Source organism: Colletotrichum siamense (genome assembly GCF_013390195.1).
Source record: "Colletotrichum siamense strain Cg363 chromosome Unknown KSG_Cg363_contig04, whole genome shotgun sequence".
Classification (NCBI taxonomy): Eukaryota; Fungi; Ascomycota; class Sordariomycetes; order Glomerellales; family Glomerellaceae; genus Colletotrichum; species Colletotrichum siamense.
The window spans coordinates 4,257,832-4,285,025 of record NW_023501017.1 but is presented as its reverse complement, the minus strand read 5'-3'; the positions used below and the strand labels follow the sequence as shown (position 1 = coordinate 4,285,025).

At 53.7% G+C, this 27,194-nt stretch overlaps 3 protein-coding genes across 3 annotated transcripts; 1 reads left to right on the top strand and 2 right to left on the bottom strand.

The window, feature by feature from the left end:
* Positions 1-2,701: 2,701 nt before the first annotated feature.
* Positions 2,702-3,076, bottom strand: CGCS363_v007037 (uncharacterized protein; the record flags this gene model as incomplete). The annotated part of the gene is made up of 2 exons (XM_036638886.1): positions 2,702-2,900; positions 2,979-3,076. 2 exons carry the CDS (start codon positions 3,074-3,076, stop codon positions 2,702-2,704), a joined length of 297 nt encoding a protein of 98 aa, XP_036496929.1.
* An 8,376-nt stretch (positions 3,077-11,452) lies between these two features.
* On the top strand, positions 11,453-13,199 carry obp1 (Oxysterol-binding protein-like protein 1; the record flags this gene model as incomplete). Its single annotated transcript, XM_036638885.1, has 4 exons — positions 11,453-11,538; positions 11,784-12,030; positions 12,109-12,783; positions 12,843-13,199. The coding sequence occupies 4 exons, from the start codon at positions 11,453-11,455 to the stop codon at positions 13,197-13,199; spliced, it is 1,365 nt and encodes a 454-aa protein (XP_036496928.1).
* Positions 13,200-18,291: 5,092 nt separating this feature from the next.
* PRB1 (Pathogenesis-related protein 1) lies at positions 18,292-19,065 on the bottom strand (the record flags this gene model as incomplete). The annotated part of the gene is made up of 2 exons (XM_036638884.1): positions 18,292-18,313; positions 18,371-19,065. 2 exons carry the CDS (start codon positions 19,063-19,065, stop codon positions 18,292-18,294), a joined length of 717 nt encoding a protein of 238 aa, XP_036496931.1.
* Positions 19,066-27,194: the final 8,129 nt, after the last annotated feature.

Sequence of the window (27,194 nt, the reverse complement as noted above, 5' to 3'; positions counted from 1 at the left end):
ATTCCACGGGAAGATCTAGCCTCATTGCGCAATACCAATCCGTCGAGCAACCCCCGTCGACTTGGCTCGAATGGGCATGCCAGCTCGACGCCCCTCGCACCTGCAATTGCGTCCCGCGGCTCACTAACCGACGGCATGCGGAACAAAGGACAAGACAAACGCTTGTGATGATATCAAACTTCACATATTGTCAATTCCCATGGATGAACACTGCAGCAGCAGAGTCCCATCACATCCAACGCACACGAGGCGCATCTGTGTCCCCCCCCTCAAAATTTGGTAGACTTAGAAATTGCTTCTGCCGCCAGATCAACAACGACCTGGCATGAACTTGCAACGGCTTGCAGAAGAAAGCGCATCGTCATCGCCGATGTACCACTACAATGCACATTGCGCGCCAGAATAGGCCCCGAAAGACCCCTGGACCCTTTGTCCTTGTGGCTGTGCAATCTCCGTTTCGCCCCCCTCGCCGAAGCGCCTTAGACGAGGTGAAGAGCCGTCGCATCCTAATCGAGGCACGCCGCAAACGGCATGTGCCCGAAGTTAGGGGCTTCTATGTTTGTCCTTTCCCATGACCTACCGACATCCACGGAGCTCATCTGAGCTTGTCAATATCGTCATCTCGAAGAGCGGTCATGCCCGGGGCTTCAACCAACAACGGCACTCGCCATGCCCATCATCGAGTCGATCATCGCATAGCCGGCCAGTTGAGCCGGCGCAAGCAGATGAGAAGCTAGAGTCACTCCACGCCCGCGGCTCGATGCAGCCGACAACTTAGTCGGTGCTGCCTCTAGTCTCGGATCGACCATCGCAACACCAACTCCATGGGAGACGCTTTCGCTTGACCCTGGCTATGACTAGCGAAAGCCGATCGTTGCTCAATGCGCCGTAACCTCCAGAGTATCGTCGCTTCCTCGATGCGAGCCACGATTCAAGCACGAGATCAGCAATCCATCCACTACGAGCACTGCGCGTTCCCGTTTCTCGACCGCTTCCCTGACTTAGACCGGCGGCCGAAGTTGAGGAAGGCTGATGTCTCGGCCTCGGCTGGCGACGGAGTCTGTTCCGGGTATCCAGACTCGGCAGACCTGTGCACACTCTCGCCGCAAAGCCGCCGTTGTCCAACAAAATCAACGTTTCAATTCAATTTCTGGCAGGGCGGTTGATTCGACATCAGTGCCCACCGAATACAACAACGGCCGCCGGCCACCCTACCTATTGCAGACTGAGGCCTGTGGCGTCGCCGACCGTTACAATCCGTCTAGTGAACTCTAAACCGGCGCTATCGCAACGTCGCCAACGTCTTTCTGGTCGCCGCGCCGTTAGCACCATGGTAGCCGACATTGGTACCCGCGCGCGGGATGAGGCACGTGGCGTGGCTTCCGCTATGCCATCCGTGTCCATTGGATTTGCTGTCACAACATCACGACGCGAATAATCTTGAGCCGTCAATCTGCTAGATGTCTTGTTGGTCGCCGGTGCTTGTGGCATCACTGGGCAGCCTTCCGTGGCGGCCAAGCGCGATTGCGACGCCACACCGAAGGGATCGTCCTTTCGCATAGCGACATTCGTCCACACCTCTTTAATGGCGCCAAAGACAGGCATTCTTCGAATATTCACGGAGCCTTCCATGATCATCGCAGTTGATATTTTTATCTTCGAATGATAGATTGCTTGCAGCAATGCCACTGCCCCTTCGTGTTGAGTCACCGAATGATTGAGCGACCTCTCAGGAGGCGATATTGTCATCAAAGCATCTTTTGCGTGGTGCTAGCTCAGAGCGACAGCAATCTCCGTACCCCTGATTATCGGGGCGCTTACACGTACATGGCGTTCTAAGAGGACGTCGCTGTGCACCTCCGCCTGGTGGGGAGGACGCAGCAATTGACCAGACACATTTTCCCGCGACTCAATGTCATGGGTTCCGCTGCTCCATTCAAACCGAAGCATGCGCCATCGGATTCATGCCGCCGCCTTTGTCGTGGCGGTCAGGATGCGAGGAGAAAACGGAGGCGTTGACGTCATACCCTCCAGGAGCCGTTTGGCATTCGCAACGATCCACGCAGTCCGGAGCCCCGGCCGCCCGTTCTATGCAAGTTCATCCAGCCTCCGCCTTTGTTCCCATCTATTGGTGCCAGACATACATCGTTGAACAGGTGGTCGGGGGTGGCTCTAGGTGACTGGATCTTGCTGCACAACGCTGCTCAAGTGTTTCGAGTTTAGGCTCTCTTACACCTAAATATCCCGAAACACCATGTCAGGCATCTCATCGCGGTAGACTTTGTTGCCGTCGATTACCCGTGCCGGCGCGGCATCTCGAGACACCGTAGACGGAAATGCAACGCTGGCGCGACTAAATCAAAGTCTCGTCGCATCTTCACCAACCGCAGCGCAAGAAACTCTGAAAACCTACGGATCCTGAGATGGCTCTGAACCTCCTTTCATTTTGCGGAGGTGGAATTCTGCGAGGGTGCCTCAAGGGATCCCGGTAGCCTGGCCCAAATGCAGCGTGTCGACAGATTGGCGCGACTGTCACTGAGGGAAATGGCGTTGTGATCCTTGTTTCATCTAAGCTTATTTACCACGGGAGTCTCTTTTCGCTGGGCATCGAAGTCGAAACGCATCGGGTCTTTTTTCAGAGACTACTTCTAACTTGACACATGAGAGAAGGGCGTCCAGATATATGTTCATCTCTGGCGAATTAGCCGGTGAGGTGAACATCAAGCTCGTCGCTTCGAGTGCGGACCTGATGATCGACTGTCGATGATAGCTTAAGCGATGACCTGGCCCATCTGGCTGCGCTTGGGCGAGCCCCTTCAGCAACCAGCACGTCCCAATAGTTCGGTGGAGGCACTGACTGGGCCCGACGCGAGCCTTGACACTTGCCCTTGCAGAATGGACTGAGTGATCACTGATCAGCAATGATTTTGATACTCAAAAGACAACGACAAGCCACTATCACTGCCAAAACTGCTTACGCTATGGTAACGCCTAAACAGACGGACCCCCAACACCCACGGGCGCCGCGCGCCGCACGACTAATGCTAGTGTCAACAGCCTCGCGACAGGTCTCCATTCGGGAATAGTCCTCGAGACCGGCTCATGTCAGACATCGCCCTGGGAGCTGGTACAGGCCACTGGCGGGGGCCGTTTCGCACCGCTGTGATTGTTGCCAAATTTTCAGGACGTGGCGGGGCGATGAAGAGGAGAAGATCTGACGTCATTTCGACCCAGGAGCACCTCCTTACCCACATTCCAATGTCGAGTCTCGTCAAGAAGCCCAACCACAGGCCACGATACCAAGAAACAGCTGGCGGGTCAGCGAGAGCCAGAGCTATCCCTCGGTGCTGTTTTGTCCGCATCGTTCGGAGGGAGGGCTGAGCTAGGGACCAAATGAGTATCGGTGCAGAATCAAAGAACGTCGGGGAAGGATTCGGCTAAACAGACTGCGACGCCGATCATTTGGTTGAGAATGCTGGAGATTCTGCCCTATGAATAATAGTTCATCCCACTGGTTGTACTGAGGGGGAAACATGAGGCCAATGAGCGCCGCCTTTGGTCATCAACTACAACAATAGCCTTAATTGGCAAGTTGTGCCAGCCGTTCGTCCCGTGTTGGCAGCAGTCCAAGTCGGCACGGCACAACAGCTCACAAAAGAATCCTCCGACCGCTCAGATGGACCACTGAAATGGTATCGCCCCCAACAAAACATGAAATGCAGACAATATGGAGAGAATGCGGCGACACGGCCCCCAATCTCGCAGACATGCCTGGGATCTTTTGTCAACCATGACAAAGTCATTGGTTGTCGTAACCCGCTACGAAGAAATTGATTCCACGGGCGCCAGGGATGACGGCTCGCAAGAAATATCCCAAACTCTTGGATTCGAGCTAAATCACAGTTGCCAGAGTCAGACACCGCAGGGAAGACCTGACAATGCCGACGCTGTCATGCTAACCTTCATCAGCCTCAAGGTGCCTCCGCACAACAAGTCTGGGATCGCATGGATTTGGCTTGACAGGCATCTGGCGCAGACCCTAGAAATCATCAGACATCGGTAGTTGGAAGTCCCAGAGATTTCCAGTTATGCGGTACATTATCAAGCTTGGTGGTGGGCGAGGAGCAAGCTGCGGCCGGCGCTTGGGATGGAGTCTCTTGTGGGATCGACCTCGTGATCACCTGCAGCCATGTGCGCTGGCATGGACATGGGGGAACGACTTCAGGTCGAACGAGAATTCGCCCCTTCAGCGTCGTGCTCATTACCATCGTCAAATGGCAAATGCCTCACTGACGACATGAGTGACCAGTGGGAATGGAACTGTAAGATTTGGACTGTTACTCTGAGGGTTTGGTTTGGTGCCACCGAGATGGAGACTGGCGACCGGAAAGAAAAATTCTGTTGTGGGCGGATCATGCAACATACTGGCGGTCGCCTTGTGAGGATGTAGCCGACTGGAGACGCGGCTCGCGTTGCTCTGCTCTGCTCCGAATTGCTCGTCTCCTCTCGGGGTCATTGGGGAGAAACACAACGGCAATGGGGCTCAGGGACCCCCATCTTCCATCTCCAACCGGACCGGGGATGGATGTCCAAGGAGTTGGAGAACGCACCGCCACGGAATGATGTCATTTCATGACCAGCAAACTCTCAACACAGCGGGGGCCCCTTTCACCGAAGTGTCTTTGGAAGAGACTTCGGCTCCACCACCCCACGAAGTCCCGAGCCCTCGCGGCTTCACCACGACGCTTTCACACACAAGTTGCTGCGTCTTTACAGCTGCACTATGCACGTCGCTTGATTTGCGCCAACTGCGGCCTACACAAATGGCCGCCAATGCTGCCAACAACTGCCTCTATGAACAGATGAAACACACGCCGACAGAGACGATCCATGGTTCAGAGACCAATAACAACTTTGAACCGGGCAGCTCGCAAATCTGAAACGCTGCCATCTGATCATGTGTGCCCTTTCGCCGCATCATCCAGAGTGTTGAATCTGCCAAATTTGGGAGAAAGCTGTCAGACGCCTCCCGTTGTGCAGTCCCAATGGGGGGCGTCGGGATGCGGCAGCAACGTCATGATCTCGCTCTCGCTGCAGATGGCCCCATCCAAACACTCTCTTTTCGGTCTGACGATGGGGGTCAAGTCTCGGCGCCTCATGCTTTTCGGCATGCGGCACATGGACGATGTGGCGTCGACTGATGAGAGTCGTTGCCGAGTCTGCGGCTTTGCTTGAGCTCCCGTCTAACAAAGCGCTCGTGCTCGAATTTGTCCACTGCTCATCCGGATAATTCACCGGGTGGATACGATGTGGTGCTGCCAGGCGAGATGGGAGAGTACTTTGGTGGTGGGTATTCAAACTCCAGCAGAAGCTCCCTGGACCTTACCCCGGGATCTCGAGGGCTTCCCAGGATGCCATGTCCAACCCAATTGCCTCCCTTTGCCCACAAGCGACGACGCGCCGGACGACGATGCCGACCTCGGGCAGGCGCCACCGCGTCGTCGTCGTCTTCGTCGGTGCAATATGAACCGTGGCAAAAATTACGACTTTCTCACGACGCCCTTCAGCTTGCAGTATCGAGCAAGGGCACGGAGCCCGCAACATGCCGTGGCGACCACCGAAAGATCAATCCGTCTCGTGCGATGTTATCGCGAGCCAGAATATTTGCCAAGCTTTGCGAATGTAACCCTCTCGACTGGCTTGTGGGCGGCCGGTCGTCGCATTCTGGCAGACATGTCTCTGATCACGTCAAAAGCACAGAGGGTCGCCATGCACGTTTGCGGAGCCGAAGGACGTGTGGCTTCGGAGCATGAGCTTTTGGGGGAAGACAGCACCACCCCTACACACCCCCATACCATCCCGCCTAATGGCATGTTCACACGCCAATGTCCGCATAAGATTGTGACGACTGATGGTGTGCTTCCCAATCTGGTGTTATCGATGAGGCCCAGCTTGGGATCTTCTGCGAAGGCTCCCCAGGGGTGCCGGAGACTAGCTGCGAGCCCTGAAGACCGATCGATACCAACAGTCTGCTAGTCAATCAAGGGTCCCGACATCTGCCGCTTGGGAACGGCCACCGTTCGGCGCAACGGCCGAGCAGACTACACATGCGGCATGCCACCAGTCGACCAACGTAGACACAATCACGAGGTCTGTTGAGGCGTTCAAAACATAGCAGTGGAGAGCTCTGAAGCGAAAAGTGCAATTCGACGCGAGGTTGCAACGGTCCAACGACCTATTACACCTGAAATTGCTTACTCTCGTGACACTTCCAGGTCAGCGTAGGATTCCGTGCCTCAGCGACCTGCCGTAATTGCAACTGTAAGTCAAGACTCCACAGCAACGGAGGCGAAGAGGAGCGGCGGCAACCGCCGGAAGAAAGCAGAGGGCTTTGATGACGGAGACTCGATATTATCACGCTTCATTAAGTCTCAATAAACCTGTCAAAGTTCGCTTCGACGCACTGGCATGAGTCAGTGGGCATAGCTTGAACCGGAAACACCATCTCGATGGGAAAGACAGCCTCAGTCAACAGCTTTCAATGGGATGCATGCCCTGGCCTGTTGCCCTGCAGCTTAATCCCAATCTTACCGTACGATGGCAGTGTGGAAACATTGGAGGCACGCTTCTCGGGACTTGAGACCCGCCTCCGGAGGTGTACGCATCTCGGGCGGTGGAGACGCGAGGTTGCCATCAAGCGCGCCCGGTGATGAGAAGCTTTCGTCAATATGCATCAGGGCAACCACGGTTGAGTTCACCTGCTTGGGTTGAGGTCCACCTCACGTTGCAGTCGGAGGCCCGGGGCAGAAAGATGCCCTGTGCCGGGACATGGAAGGGACCGTTGTCGTTGACCCCGGGACGTGCCCTCTGCTCGGGTCTAGGAAATGACGACGCTTAGGGTTAACTTTGTAAGCGCGGCCGGTCGACGAGGGTAGCCAAGCGGAGGTTGCAGCACTAACGGCGGCAAAAACTGTGCATACTGCGCAGGTACAGAGTTGATGCTCACCAACAACACACGGCAACGGCAAGCTTCATCTCAAGACTCACCGGGGGCTACCGGCGGGGGTAGGGAGACAAAGTGAGAAGGAAGCAGCACAAGGTTCCGCTAGATCTCCGCCCAGCCACGGTGCAATTTGCCGGAGGTCGGGTCACTGGGTTTTTGGATCTTTGTCCCTCTCGCAAGCGGGCTTGTTTGCCGTTACTCTCGTGGTGGCCCGGCATTCTCAGTGGCCATCGGAGAGCATCCCGCGTGCGCGCGCCCTGGGAATCACCAGGATCAGGGTTTTGTTGGTGGATTTGCCCTAGGAACACTTAATACCTTTTAAAGGGTCTCCATCGACGCCGCCGGGATGCAGCGATTATTGACGGCCACGGTTGCCCAAGACAGCATGTGTTTTGTCGATCATGAGGTCATTGGCGATGGTAGGGGGGGGGATGGGAGTTGGGAAGGAGGGCAGAAAAATCTTCGATGGGACTTCCATCTGCGTGGGTCTTGCGGGGGCAACCCGGGATTCATGTTCGGAGAAGGGGGGGCCGCACAGCGGCGCACGAGCAGATGGCAGATTGGTCCCTGACCGATTACCATAATCAAGGTTGGCGAAGGGGACGGGCGAGCAAGGGTTCGAAGGGGAGCTTTGGGTTTGATGATGGGCTGTTGGCAATTGAGGCAGGCGGGAAGGGAAAAATTGGCGATGATCATTGCTGGGAGAGGTAGGTTTCTCGATGGTGGGAATCCGTGGATGGAACCCTTGATCGCGGGTCCCCTGGGAAAATCATTGAATATTGATATTTATAGAGGGCTGAGCCACGATTGGGGGGTGAGAAGGGAGACCTGGAGGGGAGGCACTGACGTTATTTGCGTACGATTTTTGCAGATGTCGGACATGGGGAGACGCTGCCACGCTGGCCGCCGGAAGGGCAACGTTGGAACTGACTGGAACAGGAACTTGGGACGCATGGTGAAGGGTGGGAAAAAGGGGGTCGACACGTTGCGGTGGGTGTGATGAACCCCGGTTCCCCGAGACGCATGTCCGACGTACGTCTCGAAGAGGCGGCATTTGGATTGGGCAAGGAGGGCCGTGATGCCATTGCACCGGGCCCTGGGCTCCGTCTACAACGGAGGCTTTGCCACCCGTTGATCGCTCGTGTTCGGCCGGCTGCCCGGGGCCACAGGGGAATGGATGGAGGGGGTCGGGGGGACTTTGGGGCGGCTCTCTCACCAGATGTTTGGGGGTCGCGAGACTGACTCCACGAGTGTCCTCCGTCGAGGAGATTTGAAGATGGCGGTGCTTATTGGGCGGGGGCCCCCGTTGAAGCTTGTCCGGCTCGGTGGCTTGCTTGCTTGCTGCATATCTGGTGCGACCTTCTGGCGATGCAACGCTTCAGGTGAACCCGTCAGTTGGAACGCTGGATAACGGTCAGAATGCAGATCTTCCAAGATTCCCATGCGGGAAAGGACCCTGAAGTTGGCAGTTGGTGGTGAGCAATACGAAGAGCCGGGTTCGGTGGGAAAATGCCGAATGCAGGTACTGCACACACCAAGTGGGCATTTCTGATGGCAAGTTGGCTGGCGCAGCCTCAATCAGGACTTGGTTGAAGGCATATTGGCGATATTGGTGATTGATGATTGGGGTCCATGCGAGGTGGAGGAGGAGGTGGTGGTGGTGGTTGGTGGTGGGTTCCTTTTTTTTGGTGAAAGCATTGACTTTTGACGCCGATCCCAGAAGACGCACGAAGGGTAGCATGATGGACGGGGATATCCCCTTTCAGTGCTATTCTTGGTTTGACTCGTTGGATGGATTGATGGATGGAGGGTCCCCTCTGATATGAGGATACTAGAGGTACGAGGCATGGAAAGTATCTCTCACTCTCTGGGCAAAAGAGTTTGATGAGTTTGATGGGACGGGATGCCGTTGCGGCCTTGGAAGGGACCCCGGTAGGACCCTGAATTCTGAGTTGAGGGGGGGTTCCTGAAGATCTGCTCGCAGACGCCCTAGGGCAGATGCAAAAGAGCCGCCGACGCCGTCCCTGTCGAAGTGTGGTGTGTCTCGTGATGGCTTCAGGAGAAGCCCGGCGAGGGAACGGTCACGAGACATGCGGCGGCGGCGGGGTGCGGTCCGAAGGAGGCCGACGGACGACGATGAGAGGGGGAAGGGGGGAACGGGAGGCGAAATGAGTACGTCGCGCATTGCGAGGACGGCGGATACGGCGTAAGGGAATAACTCTTTTTGCTCGTGACACCTTTTTGCTGTCGGTGCACTAGGAGGAAGAAGGATCAGGGTCGGGTCGGGTTGGGACCGGGCCGGAGTTTCGTCGTGGTGGCTTGGTGATGGTGTTGAAAGAGGAGAGAGGAGAGAGGCTGCGAGGCTTTCTCTCTCTCTTTCGACAGTACAAAGCAGGGGAGTTATCTTGGTGAAAGACTGCTTTCCCAGGGCAGGAGGGGTAAGTCTTTCATTGCGGGTGTTTCTTTGACGGTGATAAAGTTGCTCTTTGTCATGGACGTTGGGTTCTTTCTGCAGGCGAGGGGGATGAAGGACTGACTGAAGCCACACACATGCGCATACACATACACATACACACGGACAGCTCAAAAGCAACACAGGAAAAGTATGGTCACCTGGTCCAGACGAGAGGCGGGGGAGGGGGAAAATCCTACCCACGATGAGATGGGGACATTTCACATTTCGCGCAGGAGAGGAAGAAAAGAAGGTTGCAGGTGCCGCCGCAGCCTCTCGTTGCTGCCATGTGCGCATCTCACGGAGATTTTGAGTCAAGGTGTTTTGAGCTTGTGAAGACGGTTGGATTAGACATGTGCGCGGATGATTGGCCGATGTCCGGTGTATCGGGCGGCCCAGAGGTCGGGGCCAGGTCGTGGGTTTGCGCTTTGTAGACTTTCAGAGGGCACATGTGTTCGGTCCGGGCCTGTCTGCTGGTCAAGTCTGCTTTGGGGATGAGATGAGGTGCTTGTTCCGGGTAGATGGGAGTTGTTTTGCAAGTGTGTCTGCACACTGTTGTTGGAAACGGGGGGGGGAGGTGAGTTGTTTACTGCGTTGAAGGGCTTTGCATCTTGTGATTGATAAGATTTGATTTCTCATCTTCTGACTCAGAGACAGATGCAGATGTCTTTGATAGAGTCGACTGAGTCTCAATCTCGCAACTGACTTGACTTGTTGCGAAAAGTCAGAGGTGCAAGGCCCTCGCGTGTTGGAAACAGCGTGTCGAAGCTCTTATCGTCCCAAAAGTTGGGTGCCACTGAGGGGCTGTCGGTGTTATCAGCGTACCTAGGGAACCATGGCACCTCAGGCTATTGCGGCCATCTGAAACCTTATCAGAGACCGTCATGGACAGTGCCCAAGCCTTATCGGATCGCGCCAAGAATGCGCCGAAAAGGTCGAGAAGGCGCCTTTGCGTGGCTGCTGCGAGCGGCACCGGCGCACGTCACTCGGCTGACAGTGACACTGTACGCCAAGGTACCTCCCACCTCCCGTCAGGACAGGTCCCCTCCCCGCCATCATCACCTTACCTGACCTACCTTAGCATTCCTACCTAGGTAACTACCCGTGGACAGCCTTAGCGCCGTCTCCTGTCCCTCAACAGCTTCCCGCTCCGGGTGTGATGCGCATCGCATTGGGGGAAGCTGCTGTGACTGTGTGCCTTCTGGGCTCTGAGGTGGTCGACTCGGTCCGTAAGGCAAGGTACCTCGAAGTATCTCCTCTGCGTTTGGCCTTGCATCTCATACCTCTTACGGTATTACGTGTACCTCCATGGCCTGGAACCTTTTTTTTACGCGCTGCATCTGCATCATCTCTTGCAGTGAGTGTACTTGCTCTCTGATCTTCTTCCCTTTATCCCACCGCCCTGCTGCTGGACAAGAGACCATCCACCGCTTTTCCTTTTCATTTCTTTGGTTTTCCGAATCTCTTCTACTCTATCTTCCTCCCCCCGTGGACAGCATATTTCTTCTCCCAGTCGGCCTTGTCCTCGCCTGTCGGATATCCGCGCCGCGCACGAGTCGGACGACTGAAACGAAACGGAACGCTGCCTTGCCTCACCTTTGACCCGGCGTCGAAAGATTTCCATACGCGGTGTCCTCTTCTGTTCCAGAAGGAAAACACACCCTGAAAGCTCCTTGTCGGAAGCCCGCGACGACAGAAAGAAGGAACTGACGAGAAGCAGCAGCAGCAGCAGCAGCGAACAGCTTCTTGCGTGTTCGTCGTCGTCGTCGTCGTCGTCCCCCGTCATCGTTGCCCGCCGCCTTTGTGGTCTCTGAACCCGGCCACTCTAAGCCAAAAGGAATACCCCCCCGCCAGCCGTTCTCGGCCCCCCACCTTATCTCGCAGCAAGCCGCTTTTTTCGAGCCTGGGCATTTTTAGAGAGCCACCAAAGAAACCGAGGAACCGTCGTCATCGTCCGTCATCGCCACAACCCGAAATCCGACAGATCACCAACAACCATGGCTCCCGCAGCTACCCACGATGCTCCCGAGGAGACCCAGAGCGACGGCTCCAAGCTGAAGACCTTCATCGGTATTCTGAAGAAGTGAGTAGCAAAAATCTCCACCCGCAGCTGATGTGGCGGTCTGCCTCTGCGCGTTGCGCCGCACGCAACGGAGGGGGGACAAGAGTGCTTTGGTTTCAACAGCGTCTGTCGTGGCCACGGGCGGGGTTGCCATGGCGGATGATCGACGCGAGCGGAGGCTTCAGAGTTGCAGAGTCGCATCATCGCCAGAAAGGGAACTTTATTGAGTCGAGAACATTTGCTAACCGCTGCAACTCCCCATCCAGGTTCATTGGCGTCGCCGACCTGGCTGCCGTCCGCTTCTCCCTCCCCTCCCAACTCCTCGAGCCGACACCGAATCTCGAATATTGGACATATCTGGATGCGCCTAACGCCTTCGTCGCCATCGGCACCTCTGACGAGCCCCTCGACCGCATGCTCGAGGTCTGCCGCTTCTGGTTCACCAAGGACCTCAAGTACGCAAAGGGCAAGCCCTGCAAACCATACAACTCGTGCCTGGGAGAGTTTTTCAGGGTGAGTTCTGGCCTTTTCTCGCGATAGTTTTGCGAAACGCAGCTTCCATGACTCGCGATGCTAACAGCTGCCCGGCAGTGTAACTGGGAGACGGAGGACAACGCGCCCAAGATCAACACCACAGCCCTCAAGACCGGAAGCGGAACCACCAGCAGCTCCTCCAGCTTGAAGTCTGCAAAGGGCGACAAGAATGCTTCCGCCGTTTCGCTGTCCGTACCCCCGCTCGGCGCCCAAACGCCGGACAGCAAGCCTGTCCTCGTGTCCTACCTCACCGAGCAGACCTCCCATCACCCGCCCGTGAGCGCCTTCACAATCAGCTGTCCCGAGCGCGGCCTGTCCGCCCGCGGCTTCGACCAGATCACGGCAAAGTTCACCGGCACCAGCATCCGCGTCCTGCCCGGCGAGCACAACCTCGGTATCTTCGTCACCCTCGACAACCGCGATGGCGAGACTTACCGTCTTACCCACCCGGCCGCGCACCTCGGCGGCATCCTGAGAGGCACACTGACTGTCAGCGTCAGCGAGATGGCGTACATTACGTGTCCGCAGACCAAGCTCAAGACGATCCTGAACTACGTCGAGGCGGGCTGGCTAGGTCGCTCCACGAACCGCGTCGAGGGCATCATCTTCCGCTACGACCCCGAAAACGATGACAAGGTGAACATCAAGGATGTCCCCGAGGCGGACATCGTCGCCCGTCTGGGCGGTCCCTGGCGCGAAAAGGTCATGTTCACATTGGGTCCTAAGCCGATGGTAAGCAATCCTCTTCCGCTTTCTCTTTCGCCTCTCCGAAAACTAACTTTGTCCCACAGGATTCGCATCCCCCGGAAGCCCGCTACACCATCATCGACCTGGGCCCCCTCAACGTCGCGCCCAAGGTCATCCCCCCCGCCGAGAAGCAGCTCCCGAACGAGTCGATCCAGCTCTGGTCCGGCGTCACGGAAGCCATCCACGCGAAGCAGTTCTCCAAGGCGACGACGGTCAAGGTCGAGCTCGAGGAGAACCAGCGCGAGAAGGCGCGCGAGCGGGAGCGCACCGGCGAGGTCTTCAAGCCCGTCTTCTTCGAGCAGGCCGTCGGCAACGAGGGCAAGCCGCAGCTGACCGAGAAGGGGCGTGAGGTGCTCGCGAGGGCGCAGAAGGGGGAGTGGGACTTGACTGGCATCGTGTAGGGTTACTGCTCTAGGCAAGCATCATCTAGACAGTATTTGTGTGTGTGTGTGTGTGTTCTCCTTTGACGGGATGATGTGAGATTCCCCGAGGGGCGGGGTCCGGCTGGTGCATATTACATGCTTATCATTTGCTTTTTGGGGGGTTCCGTCCGAGGATCAGGAGAAACCGACTCGTCGCCCCCTTTTTATTATTTTTCATGTTTTAACGGCCGACGGCATGACATTACCAACATTGCACGGGTTGAGGTTGCATTCTTTTTTGGGCTGTGGTTTTTGTTTATTAGATGAGAACAGAAAGGGTGCACAGACAACATATCAGGAGAAAGACAAGGTGGACGAGAGTCTTTTTCAGGAAGACGGTAATCACCACTATTCGCTATTGGTCCGATTCAACTTGGACGGTATGGGTTTCTTGTGTTTTTGCGTTTTTGAACTGGGATGCCTGTCTGTCGTTAAGCATTACATACACGCTGCACAGCGCACACGGAGCACACAGATATAACTCCACCCGAGTGTTCTCTTGGTTTACGGCGTTAAGAATTTAGATGGGTTTACTGATTTCTGATAATAATACTCCTTTAACTGAGTTGATTTGGTGTCTTTGGGCGAGATGTGATGAGCTTGGGAACTGGTCATAAAGCGAGTGTGTTTTTGGGCGTTGGAATAGAATGAGATGGCAGGAGTTTGAGATTATCTAGTGTATCCTATCTTTTCCCCACAATCAGGGTCCTATCAAGGGTTTCAATGTGAGAAACGGGATGATAGAGAGAGGGTTCATTTCTGTGTCTGTAATGAGGAAGTTTGGGCATAAAAGCTTGTCAAATGACGTGCTTCGAAATTTCGAGAGATGAACGCTGAGAGGGGTGGGTGGGTAAGGTAGTTAGTTGGTGGCTGAATGCATTGCATAGAATATCGGAATGATAACGCTTTCATCATGAAGGGGGGCTCGGCATGGTCAAGGTTTGTTGGAAGGCGATGGGATGGCGTTGGAAGTCTGTCTCTCTGTCGGATAAGTTTCTCGGATAAGGGGGAAGATCTGGGGAGACGGCGGCGGAATCGGATGATGGGGTATTGTTGGGTTGGTGGTATCAAGGTTCGTTCGGGGAGGAGAATTTCTGCCTTTGAGTTCTTCTGGGTTGGTGGCTACGAGAGACTTTTGGTGATATCTGATGTGAATAGATGTTTGAAGTTAGTTAGCCACGTCACGCCACGCATCTGTCACGGCGATGCAAATGATATCGTAGCATTTCTTTACAACTTTTTCTGGCTTCCAAATCGGAAAAGAATGTAACAGTGGATTAGTCGCCGCCAAGTTGCGGATAAGACTGTCCAGAGAGCATTATCCAGGAACGTTGGCGACTTTGAATGGTTCCAAACAAGTCTTCATCACAAGGAGCAAGCTGGCGCTCGCAAAGGGGATTTCATGGTGGCGAAATTCCATCAAGGTAGCCTAGCCTTCTCATTTTGACATAGGCCATCAGAAAGTTTTGACTTTCGAATTTATCAAAAAGACTTACCTCGCTTTTCGTGAGGTTGGGTGATGGAACACACTAGCATCGCAGATGCCCAGGGCTCCCTTCTTTCATAGTCATGAAGTTGTCTAATGAAGGGCACTGCTACCTCTTTGAGACCAACAGAGGCCTGGCCCTACTTTTGCTGAATGGTGAGATGTAGAATGGCTCATGTACCGCCTGCGAAAGGACTCCCGACACTTCATTGTCAAGCGCTTCGTAAGCCTTCCGCCATGAGGAACTTTTGAGAAAGCAGGGGGAATGAAAAAGGGTGTTGAAGACATCTGGAAACTTCCGTCGCCTTTGTTGCGTCTCTGGAAGGGGCGAGTTGACTGGCTGAATGTCTAAGACTTGATAGCAGGACCAAGGGCAACATATATGCTTCGACCTTCATCGGGTTCATGTGTGGAACTCCATCATCCCAACACGCTCCTCAGAGGCCAACAGTGTCACTGTCACCATGCTTGATCAATCTGACCCCTCGACCCTAAGTCATCACAGCTCACCGTCGGCAAAGACGGAGGGCCCCAGGCTCCCATACGAAATCTATTTGCTCATAGTGGACGCCTTCCTTGACTTTGCCTGTATCGAATTCTCTGCTCAACCGAGCTTCTGGCGTCTGAAGAGCGAACAACAGTATGGCATCGATAGCTTTGTGTTGCCTCGCCAGATGCATCTCCCGCCGAGATTGGTGTTAAACAGCTACGGCGACCAAATCAAGTCACGCCATCGCCTTCTCCGCGGAATTTCACAAACAGACCTAGCATCGCAGAAGAAGGTCAATCAACGGTTCCCGAAGTTCCCGCACAAAGCCCTTGGGTTCGATCAAGATCACATTGACTACCCGGGATTCGCACACGTCTGTCCCAGCGTCGACATCTTCAAGCATGAGAATGACCATGAACCTACGTACACTCGTATGGCTAGGCTGCGTTCACTATCCCAGCCCACTCCCGATAACTCGGAACTGCTGCAGGCTATTGAGCACATCCAGTTCCACGGATGGTGTGGCAGTGACTCTGACCTCTCGAGTTATCTTTCCGCTCTGCCGAACATTCGAACCGTCAACTTCACATGGCAACCGCCACCCAATGGACCATTTAAGGCCCGCCTCAAGTTTCACGCACACAAGAATCCCCCTGCGGTACCTGAGACCCACCCTGAGGAGATCGAGATCACAGAATGGTGGAAAGTCCTTCGACGATGCTCATCTGCATGGGAAAAGGGGGTTCGGCTCTTCTATTCTTATTCTGAGGCCTGTGTGTGGCCTGGCTACTGGCCGTCGTATGAGCTCCTTTTCGACCCCGCTCTGACGGAATTGCCTTTCCGGATCAGAAAATTTGTCGATGGCTGCGAAGACTGCTTGGATGCGTTGCCCCGCTACAGCCTTCGCGAACGTTCGGTGCGTAGGTCACAGCCATCGAGGCTTGGTCTTATTCCTGTCGTGGACGATGCTACTACTTCAGTCACGTTGGACGATGTCTTAACCGCCATCTGCAGGATGCCAGGATAATAATCCCGTTGAAGGCCATGCGAAGACATCACACTGGGATATGTTGGGATCAGTAATGAAAGGAAGGGACTCTCACGTATCACATTATCAACACTAGGCAGATAGATCAATATGGTATCGCCCGCCAACGCCCTTCCAAATTAAACCTTTTTCACTCATGGGTTTTTGATGAATTGGATCTCGTAAATTCTTTTTTATGACAGCGGCGTGAATAACTTTTGAAAAATTAGGAGAAATCTGCAAGCCGGGATTTGAGACTACTCGAGCGCACACCATCGAAAACATCCGGGGCGCTGCGCACAAAGGTGGTGACAGCCAACGCATGCACAAAGTCCATCCCCGGAAGTCACTATTGGGCGTCAAAGCCTCTCTGATGACATGGAGCAAAGATTTTGTACGACTTATCAACCAGGAACTCTTTAATACTTAGAGACATGAAACAGGCAACCCTGAATGAAAACTCTTTTCCTCCTAGAAGATTCAGGCTTGACTTAGTAACATGGTCCGCGCCTACGCTGGCCGGACTTAGTGGAAGGTGCGAGCTCACATACCGAATGTCAGACACTTGATGTCGATGCTAACTGCTACATAAATACCTCAACTTTGGTCGATTCGATCTTTGAAAGCTACTCATCTCAACACCTTCTCGGCTGGCTAGTACACCCACCCTCACCATGGCTGATACATCTGCAGCTTTGGGTCCCCATAGCTCAACTTCAGCAAACACAGGGGGTTTGAGGGTTCCGTACGAGATCTATTTGCTCGTAGTCGATGCTTTCCTCGAATCTGCTCATGCCGAAATCTCTTCCTGGCCTGCTAGATGGGGACTCAACAAGAGGAAATGTTCCCAAAAGACTCTCCCTGCTTTCGCCTCCACCTCTGACGGCAGACACATCAGGCTCTACCGCTTCCACCGTCTCAGCATCATTGCTCATATAGACCGGAAGTCACGCAGCCTGGTCGATCGACGGTTCCCAAGGTTTCATTACCACACTTCAGCTGAGATTCGGTGTCGTCCTTCCGCTGCTTGCGCGCAGTTTGTGCATGTCTGTCCCACGGTGGACATGTTCCATGTGTACTGCTGCAAGTATTCACTGTCCCAGCTTGATTCCCAGGACTTGGACATGTTTCGAGTAGTCGAAAACATTTATTACCATGGCACACTTTGTCCGGGAGTTTTCATCGCTATGCCGAACCTCAAGTCTCTTACTCTCTACATTAAACCACCGGGGCTAGATGAGATGTCCATTTTCGATGAATACGACCATGACGCGATTTTACCAGCTGAGATAATTGGGCGCATTTTCGACCGGCATGAGTGGGAATCCATTTGCAGCTATTCGTCCAAGTGGGCGAGAGGAATTAGACTCTTCGTCTACGGCGGGATACGTAGCTTTCGAGACCGGCCCGTTGGGGAGCTCTTGTTCGACCCACTCGCGAAAGGCCTGCCATTCCGGTTGAGGCTATCTGCCGACGACTGCGAGGAATGGGGTCATGCGTGGCCCCTCCGGAACTATTATTGATTAGGTATGTAGTGAACAGCAACCCAATTTTCGTGACTGACGTGCACTTGACTCTCTCTAAGCCACCATCTCGCGGGTCACAGCCATTGCTCGGCGCTGGGTTCTTCTCGACATGATATATGGGTCAAATCCCGCCAAATGTCACCCGCAGAAAACATCACGAGCATTAGTTTTCGAATGAGCGGTGTGCTGTAAACACACTGATGTACAGGTCCATCACCACCCGGCCGAGGAAAATGTGAAGCATCAAAAGGCAGTGTTATTGGTGTCTCATCAGGTCATGGCTTGTCTTTTCTTCTCAGGCCTAGATTGCTCTGCCTCATGGCGTGTGAAAAAGTTGTCGACCCATTTCGTACAACCCATCTACAAAAATGTCCAAGAATAGAAGTTATCGTGTAACATGGTTTGTCGAAACTAGTTCGGCCCAGCCCATTTTCAGCTAACCAGAAAGAAGTTCGGTTGCCAAAAGCTTGTTGTGTCTGATCCCGTCATGAACAAAGCCCTTCCAGTGGCGTTTCTCGTGTGTGATGTCGAAGGTGGTTGATTTAGTAGGGCTTCTCGCCGATGCTGTCGATGGTGTTAGTCATTTGTTGACGAACTCAAATAATCATGAGATGGACTCACTAGTTGCCGGGGGGAGAGTAGCGGGCAACGACGTAGGTGGCACCGGAGGAGTCGGTAGCGGTGGCCATGCCGACCTTGGTGGTGGACTTCCAGACGACCTGAGTGTAGTGTCCGAAGCTCATGTAGTTGGTGGAGCTGATGGTCTCGCCGTTGTACTCAGACTTCTCGGAGACGAAGGCATTGACGGCGTTGAGGTTGGGGGAGTCGCCGCCGGACTGCATGTACAGGTTCTCGCCCTGGTCGGAGACCTGGGAGTGGGTGAGGGAGCCGACGGAGGTCAGGTGGGTGGCCCACTCCTGGGCGTTGGCGGCGAGGGTCTCGTCCCAGACGAGGTCGGGGGTGCCGACCTCGGCGCGGGCCTTGTTGTGGGCGTCGAGGGCCGCCTGCTGGTCGGAGGTGAGGCTGCCGGAGGAAGAGGCGGCAGTGGTGGCGGCGGCAGCGGGAGCCGAGCTGGTGGTAGCCGGGGCGGCCTCCTCAACGACGGGGGCGGAGGTGGTGGGGACGGCGGTGGGGATCACGGCAGCCGGGGTGGTGGCGACCGGGACGGGGGTGGGCTGGATGGAACCGGAGACGGAGGTCTGGCCCTTGCCCCAGTTTCCGAAGCCGTTCCAGCTCCAGCCGTAGGCCTGGCGCTGGGGCTGCCAAGCAGCGGCGTTGGTGGCCATGGCGGCGACGACGACAGCAGAGAAACGCATCTTGATGGTTGTTTTGGGGGGGTTTGTGAAATCACCGGGATTCAGCTGAAGAGCTTGGTTGTGTAATGAATGAACGGAGGATGGATCCTGCCAAAGAGCGTCGATAATAAAACCCGAAGGGTGCTGTAAAGGAATGACAGACGCGATAAGGACAATTGTACCTTGGTGAGGAGAGAGAAAAGACGAATGCAATTGAGGGCGAGATCAGGTCATGATATATACCTCGTCGAGTTTGGCAGGGCGAATCTCGTGAGGTCGGGATATTTTGCCGCTGCGCCATTAAACATGAGACGAGCGGTGATCTCCCGTATGCAAGCCCTCCACCTCGAAATGATTAAGCCGGACGCGGCGTCTCACCATATTGGCCCTCTCTTCCTCTGGAGCCCCGAGAAAGCCTTACGAATCCCTTCCACATACCCCTGGAGCGCTAATCAGAGATGGAGGGGTCATGTAGGGGGGAGGGTTCCTAGCGGCCTCCACATGGGCCAACAACAATAACAAACACGGCAGCTTCTTTTTTTCTCGCAAGTGCAAGCGAGAGGAGGGGGGATGAATCAAGGATGGGGGATCAGTCGAGGCGAGGTCCCAGGCACCCGAGGAGGAGAAGGAAGAGGAAGGTCAAATCTTGGTTTGCCATGTCTGTGTGGTAGGATTCCGACCAGTGTCCAGATGAATGGTTCAACTTGACGGGGGCTAAAGCAGGTCCCATGTCTCACCACGGGGGCGAGAGAAGACGGGCAAGGGAATAGCCCTACATTATGTCACTTTGCGTGGTTTAAGTGTTTAGTCTCGCTGCCGGTAAATGGAAGGGATCCTACGTGGGGCCGTGCAGGGCGGTCCAGGCCCGGGAGACTGACAGGACATCCCGGGGGACGCCCAAGACGCCTTCAACAGAGTCCAGAACAATCGGGGATGAAATATGTTCCGCCCGGGGTTCGTTGGATGAAGCGTTGACAGAAGATGGTGTTGCTCGCCTATGGCACGCGCCCCGCAATTCATTTCAGTCTCTGACACCCTCTTCCCTTGCCGCTAATTAATCCTGTTACAGAGGCCCTAGAAGCCAACCTCCGAAAGGCTGGCGTCAAGGTTTGTTTGTTATGCTGTCCACAAAGAGTGGGATAAGGCGTCAGCGCCCATGGGCTTGTGCGGCGTGCGGGGTTGCGGCCAATGAAAGCTGCTGTGATGATTCTTCTCGTTGTCGGTTTTCTTTTTCGTTTTACCCCTGAATCAGACATTAAACTACCGGCTTGCGTGGGATCGTGGAGCCTGGGCCCAGGCAGCTAAGGAATGTGGGAACGCACAGCAACCAGGCGCTCTGATGATGAGAAACTGTGTTTCGTACCGAGACATGGCCATCTCAGCTTCAGAGAAGAAAGAAACGGTTTGGCTCGAGTAGAGAGGACAAACTTCCCGAAACCAAAGCTTCTCCTGTAGAGGCAAACACGCAAACACACACGCAACTGACATTCATCTTGCATCCTGCACTGCCCGTGCCGCCAGCTGAAAGAGCCAGCACGGGCCGCGCGGCCCCGCATTCCCGCGCCGTTGAATCCGTGGTGTCGGGATTCTTGGTTGGGCTTGTGTCATGCGTGTGCAACTAAGAAGATGGGCGCCTAGACCAGTCTGTGTGCGTATGTGGTTCATCTGATCTCTCTCTCTTTCCTCGAACTTTCGAGACCTTCACGCGTGGGCCGCACATGTCCAGCACTCTAAATTGCCTTCTGTCGTTAGCCTCACCTTGGTGCTACGCGAGATGGGCCTCCGATGAAGCTAGTCTCCAGAGCTCCGACCAGCCAGACCTTGGATGTTGAAACTCATACGGCATGACTTATGATCTCGTCAAGGTGGGCCACCGAAATTGCCTAATTCGGAGTGATGAATCTCGCGGACTGTTCCGGCGGCAGTAAAGGGCATGCATCTTGTGTCGTCTGTCTTCTTTCACCGCTTCACAGACCAGCTCTAGAGATCTCGTTTGTCGTCAAGCTGAAGGCTGGCGGTCATGGATGGTACGATGCTGCCAGCCGTAACACCCGGCTGAGATCAGGCAGCGGCGGGGGGCGGGATCCTCCAACCGAGGTTCCCATAGAAAGGCGCTCAAGGGTCACCCCTTTTTGCGGCATGCACGGGGAAGACGGATGAGCAGGACGGATGTTTGACCAGTCGACACTTTTGTGGCGACTCTTACGACGGTCTTCAGCGTCACTTGAAGTCGAATCCCGCAACGAGTGGCAATTCCACGTCGTCTCCGCCCCCTTCCACGACGGCCCGAGTCAGGAAACCCCCACAAGTGTTCGCGTCCTGCCCATCGCAATCTTTAACCAACAGCCGTAACTTGGAAACACGAAGAGACCCAGCTAGCCATATCCTGAGACTTTCTTTCCCCAAACGTTGTTGATATAACCATCCAGCTATAGAATGGGACGTCAAACGGCTCAAGTGTGTCGGCCCCAATTCTCTTCATCAACTTGTTGGCGTCGTTGCTCCAAAAGCTTGCGCCAGAATCGGACCTTTTTCTTCGTCCCCAGCCACGGAATCCTTTCGGATCGGAAATCTCTGTCAGTTGACTTGGAATCCTCCGATCTTGGCGTCAAGTCGATGTTGGTTCCCGCGGGAGCGTGCCCGTTTCCACCAAACAGCCCGCGCTATTCCTTCGGGATGGCTTCTCAAACGCCGCGGCGACCTGCAGGATTTGTGATTGGGGGCGCGCAATCAAGACGCAACTTTATGATTAGCAAACGTGATAAGACGTCTGTTAAGATTATGGATGTCGTTTGTTTTCTTCTGTTGGCAAAAGAAACTCTTGTAATGAGTGCGCAATGCACACCATCTCGATCCCTGGCCCCTTCTGCTTGCTGTGCTACTTGTGGAGAAGACATCAGATGACGTTACACATGTGCATGTTGAAGTTGTCAAAGATGCATGCGGACCATGCTGTGCTGCCAAGGAGGAACTCAGTCGGGAGACGCAGCCTGTAAGAAAGCTTTCGTGGCAAGTGCCGCCCTCCGCAAGTCCAAGCCAGATGCCCTGGCTTTTGGAAGAATCTCGCTCCGAGGGTTTGCCTTCTACGACTGCAAGCGCAGGACTCGGTAACATCTCAAGTTCTCAAGATCCGAGCGACGCTCGGCATACCGTCGAATACGCCTTGCCTCTGCCTCCAGAGCGATTGCTACCCAGCCTGTTGTTCCCGCTCACGAAGAAAGGCCATTTGCGCAGGTTAGGTTCTGCCTTCTCATCTGGTTCCAGGAATCCGGAAAGTTAGGTAAATACTGCGTCCTGAGAACCAGCCTGGTTTTTCGCAAGGTGAGTAACGACCATTCTCTTATTACCTCTTTCTTCCCTTCTAACTTTTTTCTTCGCAGTTATTTTCTTATTACATCCGCTTCGAATGCTGATTATAGAGTAATGCAGACCGCCCTAATCCAGCCCCATCGGAGCGATGCCGCCGCAGACTGAGATCCCTTCCGAACAGTTTTCCGGGTGTCCGCAAGAGAACGCGCCAACCGAGTGTATCGCGATGTTTATTGCAGATCCAGATCGCTCCCGAAGATACCAAAAAGTCTAGCTTGTCTCGGTTCGCCGGTGCCAGTAGTCGGGACCTGTGCGCGATCCGCGCCGATCGGGGTGAAGCCGAGATAAGAGATTCCGATCGTCGTGACTTCGACACGCGCCCAAACATCACCAAAACGTGCTTCTCTTAGAGGCATGCGACTTTACGGTAGCAGGCCAATAGGGCCAAAAGCGAAACAAATGCATGGTCGTGATGAACCACCTTCAGTCTCCCAACCTGAGCGAAATTTTCGTCGATAGTTAATCAAAGGAACCTGCATATGGACGTGTCCGCGATAACACTTCTCATCTCATAATGTATCCAATTGTTCCCGTCCCTTTATCTTATCAACAAGCTGCCGGGGTTTAATACAAGATCCCAACTAACTCCGTATCAAGTCATCCGTCGTTTCTTTGCCTCCTCATCCACCGTCCGACGGCATCCCAACCGCTGAACCATCTGCTTCACAATAGGCCATGCTTCAAGACATGGCCGACCGAGATGCCCGACGATGGAGTCGATCGACCAACGGATGCGTGACGTGTGTGCGGTCCAAGGTCAAGTGCTCAGAGAACCGGCCCGTATGCCAGCAATGCAGCCGCCTACAGCGGCACTGCGAATGGCGCGAACACCGTGTTCCCCTTCGAGGACGAAGGCGTGGATTTGGCTCTCTCAAATCTCGCCTTCACTATGTGCCTCCCCCAATCCTCCCGTCGCAGAGCACTGCTAGCCATGCCGCCCAGTTTACACCCGAAAGTGACGAGAATCCTCGCGATTGCGAGAGTAGTCTCTCAGAGACAGCAGTGGAAGCAACCGAATCGATGGTTACGACTCATCTAGTTTTAAACCGCACCGCACACATTGCAGAACAAGCGACCATGACGAATGCGAGTAGGAACGCAGTAGCGCCCCATCTGTCGACACTGAACGCTCGACACATACCCTCCCGATGCTCGATTCTCTTCGGTCCCTTGGAACAGGATGCCCTCTACTTCTTCGAAAATGTATTCTCCAAGCTTAGTCCCAAGACGTTTCTCTGGTCCAAGCTCGCCATAGTGCTTCATCATGCCTACGACGACGCCATAATTATGCACTTACTGTTGGCTTCTTGTCTTGGTGCCGTCGCTCGGGGCCATTCAGATCATCTGGTGTTGAGGACTGCAAAGTCTCACTTCAAAAGGGGCACCACATATTTTGTCGACGGAATGCAAGACCTTTCATACAACCACAGCAAAACTTTCATGGCTTTTTGGCTGCTACAGCTAACGTATCGCGCGATTTGGGACGACAAATCTCGTTCGGCTATGCACAAGCTTAGCATCGCATTAGTCGACTATGTTCGCAGACATCGCATTCTCGAACTCTTCAGTTCCAACGGCGCTCTCTTTGAGAGTCCCGGTGGTAGTACGTCTGCTGAAGGGGACTTCCCCGCTGATTTGTCGTCACTCAATCCGGCGGGATTTGCGAAAAAGAGTCTTCTGGCTAGTCTTCTACTCTTCACAGCTTACGAGGACCTAGACTCTGAATTTTGTGGTTTAGGAGGACAATTTGCTAGCTTGATACTTTCCGGCGATGATACTTCGCGCGCTCTATTTGCCTGTTCTCGGAATATTCATGCCGACTTCTTCGGGCCCCAATCTCCATGGGAGGAATTGATAGACGACGTGGAGCGGTCACGGCCCCTGGAGCTACACTTTTTCGCTAACATCTGTCTTAATCGACTAAATCGAGCTCATAAGTGTGGTATTGACATTGGGGAGCTACAAGAAATAGAAGCCACTCTCCGTAAATTGCGAGAGGTAAGAAGATCGTCTTTCTCAAACCTCGTTCCATGTCCGGCATGTTGCATGTCAGCCTGGCACATTGCACCAGCTGACTTCGAGCACCCTCTTCTGGGGCTGCGATAGGAATATTCTGCCATTTTTCGGTTGGCAGAAGCCCCTCATCCAGCCGGGAGAAAGTTGATTACAACTTCATACAGCATAGTGGCCCATTTCAATGCTGTGCTAGTCTGTGTCCTGGCCGCCATTGTTTCTGTCACACCGTTCGTGTCGCTCCAGCGAGATCTTGCCGTCGCGAAAGACAACCTTCTCCGCGTGACATTTCGGATGGTTACGCACAATCCGGATCAGCCAGTCATGTGGAGGAACCAATGGGCAGTGTTCGTAATGGCGAGAGAAACCGACGACGAAATTCATCGGGATTGGCTGCTGCAAAAGCTTGGGAATAGCACCTACGCGGCGGCATTGAAGAATAGCAGTGCGCAAAATTTCAACCCCCCGGCCTCAAGAGATGATTAGTTCTCTTTTTTGGAAGAGTTTTGCCAGTCGGGCAGTGTCCGTTGGCTATCCGGGCAGTGTCCCCTCTGATCTGTGATTATAGAGAGAACGATAGAAGTAGTAATAAGGGATAATAACGACGACGATAACGATAATAACAACAATAATAATAAAAGCGAGAATAGGAAATATAATAGTCGCTTCAGAAACAGGCTACGGATTACATACGTGTGTGTAGACACTGCCCGGATAGCTGAATGACACTGCCCGATTAGCAAAACCTTTTCGGAAATATTGCTCAAAGGAGACGCTTTCCTACCAACCACGTCATCTTCCCGCACGTCAATTGTCAAGATATTGAGCCCATATGTTTCATCACCCTGCTTCTTGTGAGCATATTACTTCTGTTTGGTTTAGAATTATTGAGAAATATCTGCGTTTGGTCCATCGTCTTTCACTCATTTTACAAGGCAGGTTTCTAACTTTTTCGATTCTCTGCAACCGACCAAGTCACCTTGAACGTGGCAATCCCAGTCATTGCACTCCTGGAGCTCAAGAGGGTCTCCCGCGTGGATTTTGTTCTACGGCCCACATGTGCTTTCGATCGGGGCTCAGTTATCATTACATGGAGACGGTGGTTCTAGAAGAGAAAAACTATGATTCGCGGCTGAGCTTCCGAGTTTGCCCTTAAAAGGGGTATTTGCTCAACTGCTCTCAACCGGGATAGCTTCCGGTCTCTAATGAGTCAGCTACCTAGGCGATCCCCATCTTGAGTCATGGTCCCGGGTAAGTGGGAAAGCAGAATAGAATAATTTAGCATTCGGCCTTCGAGTAAGTGTTGTGGTGAGGAATGTGAACATGTCTGCCATTACCGTACAGACGTTAGGCGGCGCCCGTCAGCAGTAGCATCGAAGAGTAAAAGGAGTCTCACGGGCGATTTTATCGTAGGAAAACTGTTACAAATGTTGAACTTTCTGTTCGTGGATGAAGACGAACGAAGCTGTGCTCATGGATGATTGGAGTGTTGTGTTATATTCGGTTGCTGAGTTTGGAAGTTGTTTGCGGGTGGCTATGCTGGCTTTAGGAGGGAGATCATCAAGGTAACGCAGTAATTCATAAATGATGCCGATCAGGAGAAAGAGTGACGATTGGTGAGAGCCTAAGTGAGAGATGGATCGCCTGGCCGGCACAGGTGGGATACTTGTACTACACACCGCTTGTAAAGATAAACTATCCCGCCGGCTCCTTCAGCGATGAATACTGCGTATGTTACCATATGCTTTCGGTCTAAGCCGAAATAACGAGTTGTACAGACAAATTTTGTCCCCTGGAACCGTTTTGCATGCCTTAAAGGTCGCGCGCTCGCATCGAATGGCAGCACTTTCTTCGAACTACGTGTCTCTTTACAGAAATTGTCTCTTCTACTCTTCAACATTCGTAAAATCCTCAAGATGAAGTGCGGTCACATCATTATCCTAGCTGTTAGCCTAGTTGCGCCGGCAATGGCAGATTGGTGCAACTACGGCACCAGCAACCCAGCCCCTCAGGGCCAAGACTGTGGCCCAGTAAGAAATCTTCACTAACACGATATGTTTGAGAGTAATAGCTAATGAGTTCTTTCCCCTAGGGCTACTATTTCTACTGCGTATGATTCCAGATCTCTCTTGGAACGAGTTTAGAGTAACTTGTCTCACTAATGCAAACTTCCAGTGTGGTGACCAACCGTCTGCCGATCGCCCGATTTGGCGCGGGGACTGTTCATCTCCTCCCTCTCACGATGGTTGCGGTGCTGGGGCTGTAAGTAACCCTCAGATGACGCTTTGGAAAATTGATACTAACCATTATATTCAGGTGGTTTCATGCGTATGACAAATCTCCGATCCTCGAAATGATTATTTTCTTTCTTGTGCGCTGAACTAACATCCGGTCTAATTAGTGTTCCTAGAGTGGCGGTGTCATTGTGTTCAATGGCATGGTGGCGAGGTTAGAGTTTTTAGGACAAGTTTGCCGAAAAACATATGGCGTGAAAATTCGTAGGCTAAGGGTAGTTACTTTACATCGTATTGCAGTTTCCTCTGGTCTTTCAAGACTTACCTTCTGTGTACAATGCGTCCCATCTGCTCTTGTTTCATACTAGTGCCCCAGTTCAGTTGTCTCCGTTTCTTGTCTCAACAGACCCGAGTGAAGAAGATTCATGGTTGAAGGTGGAAAGATGTGTCTCTTTGTTCTGGCGCTAACATACGTCCATGGCTGCCAGCCTCTGTACCTGTCCATCTCGACGGTGTTAAGACTGAAAGTCCCAG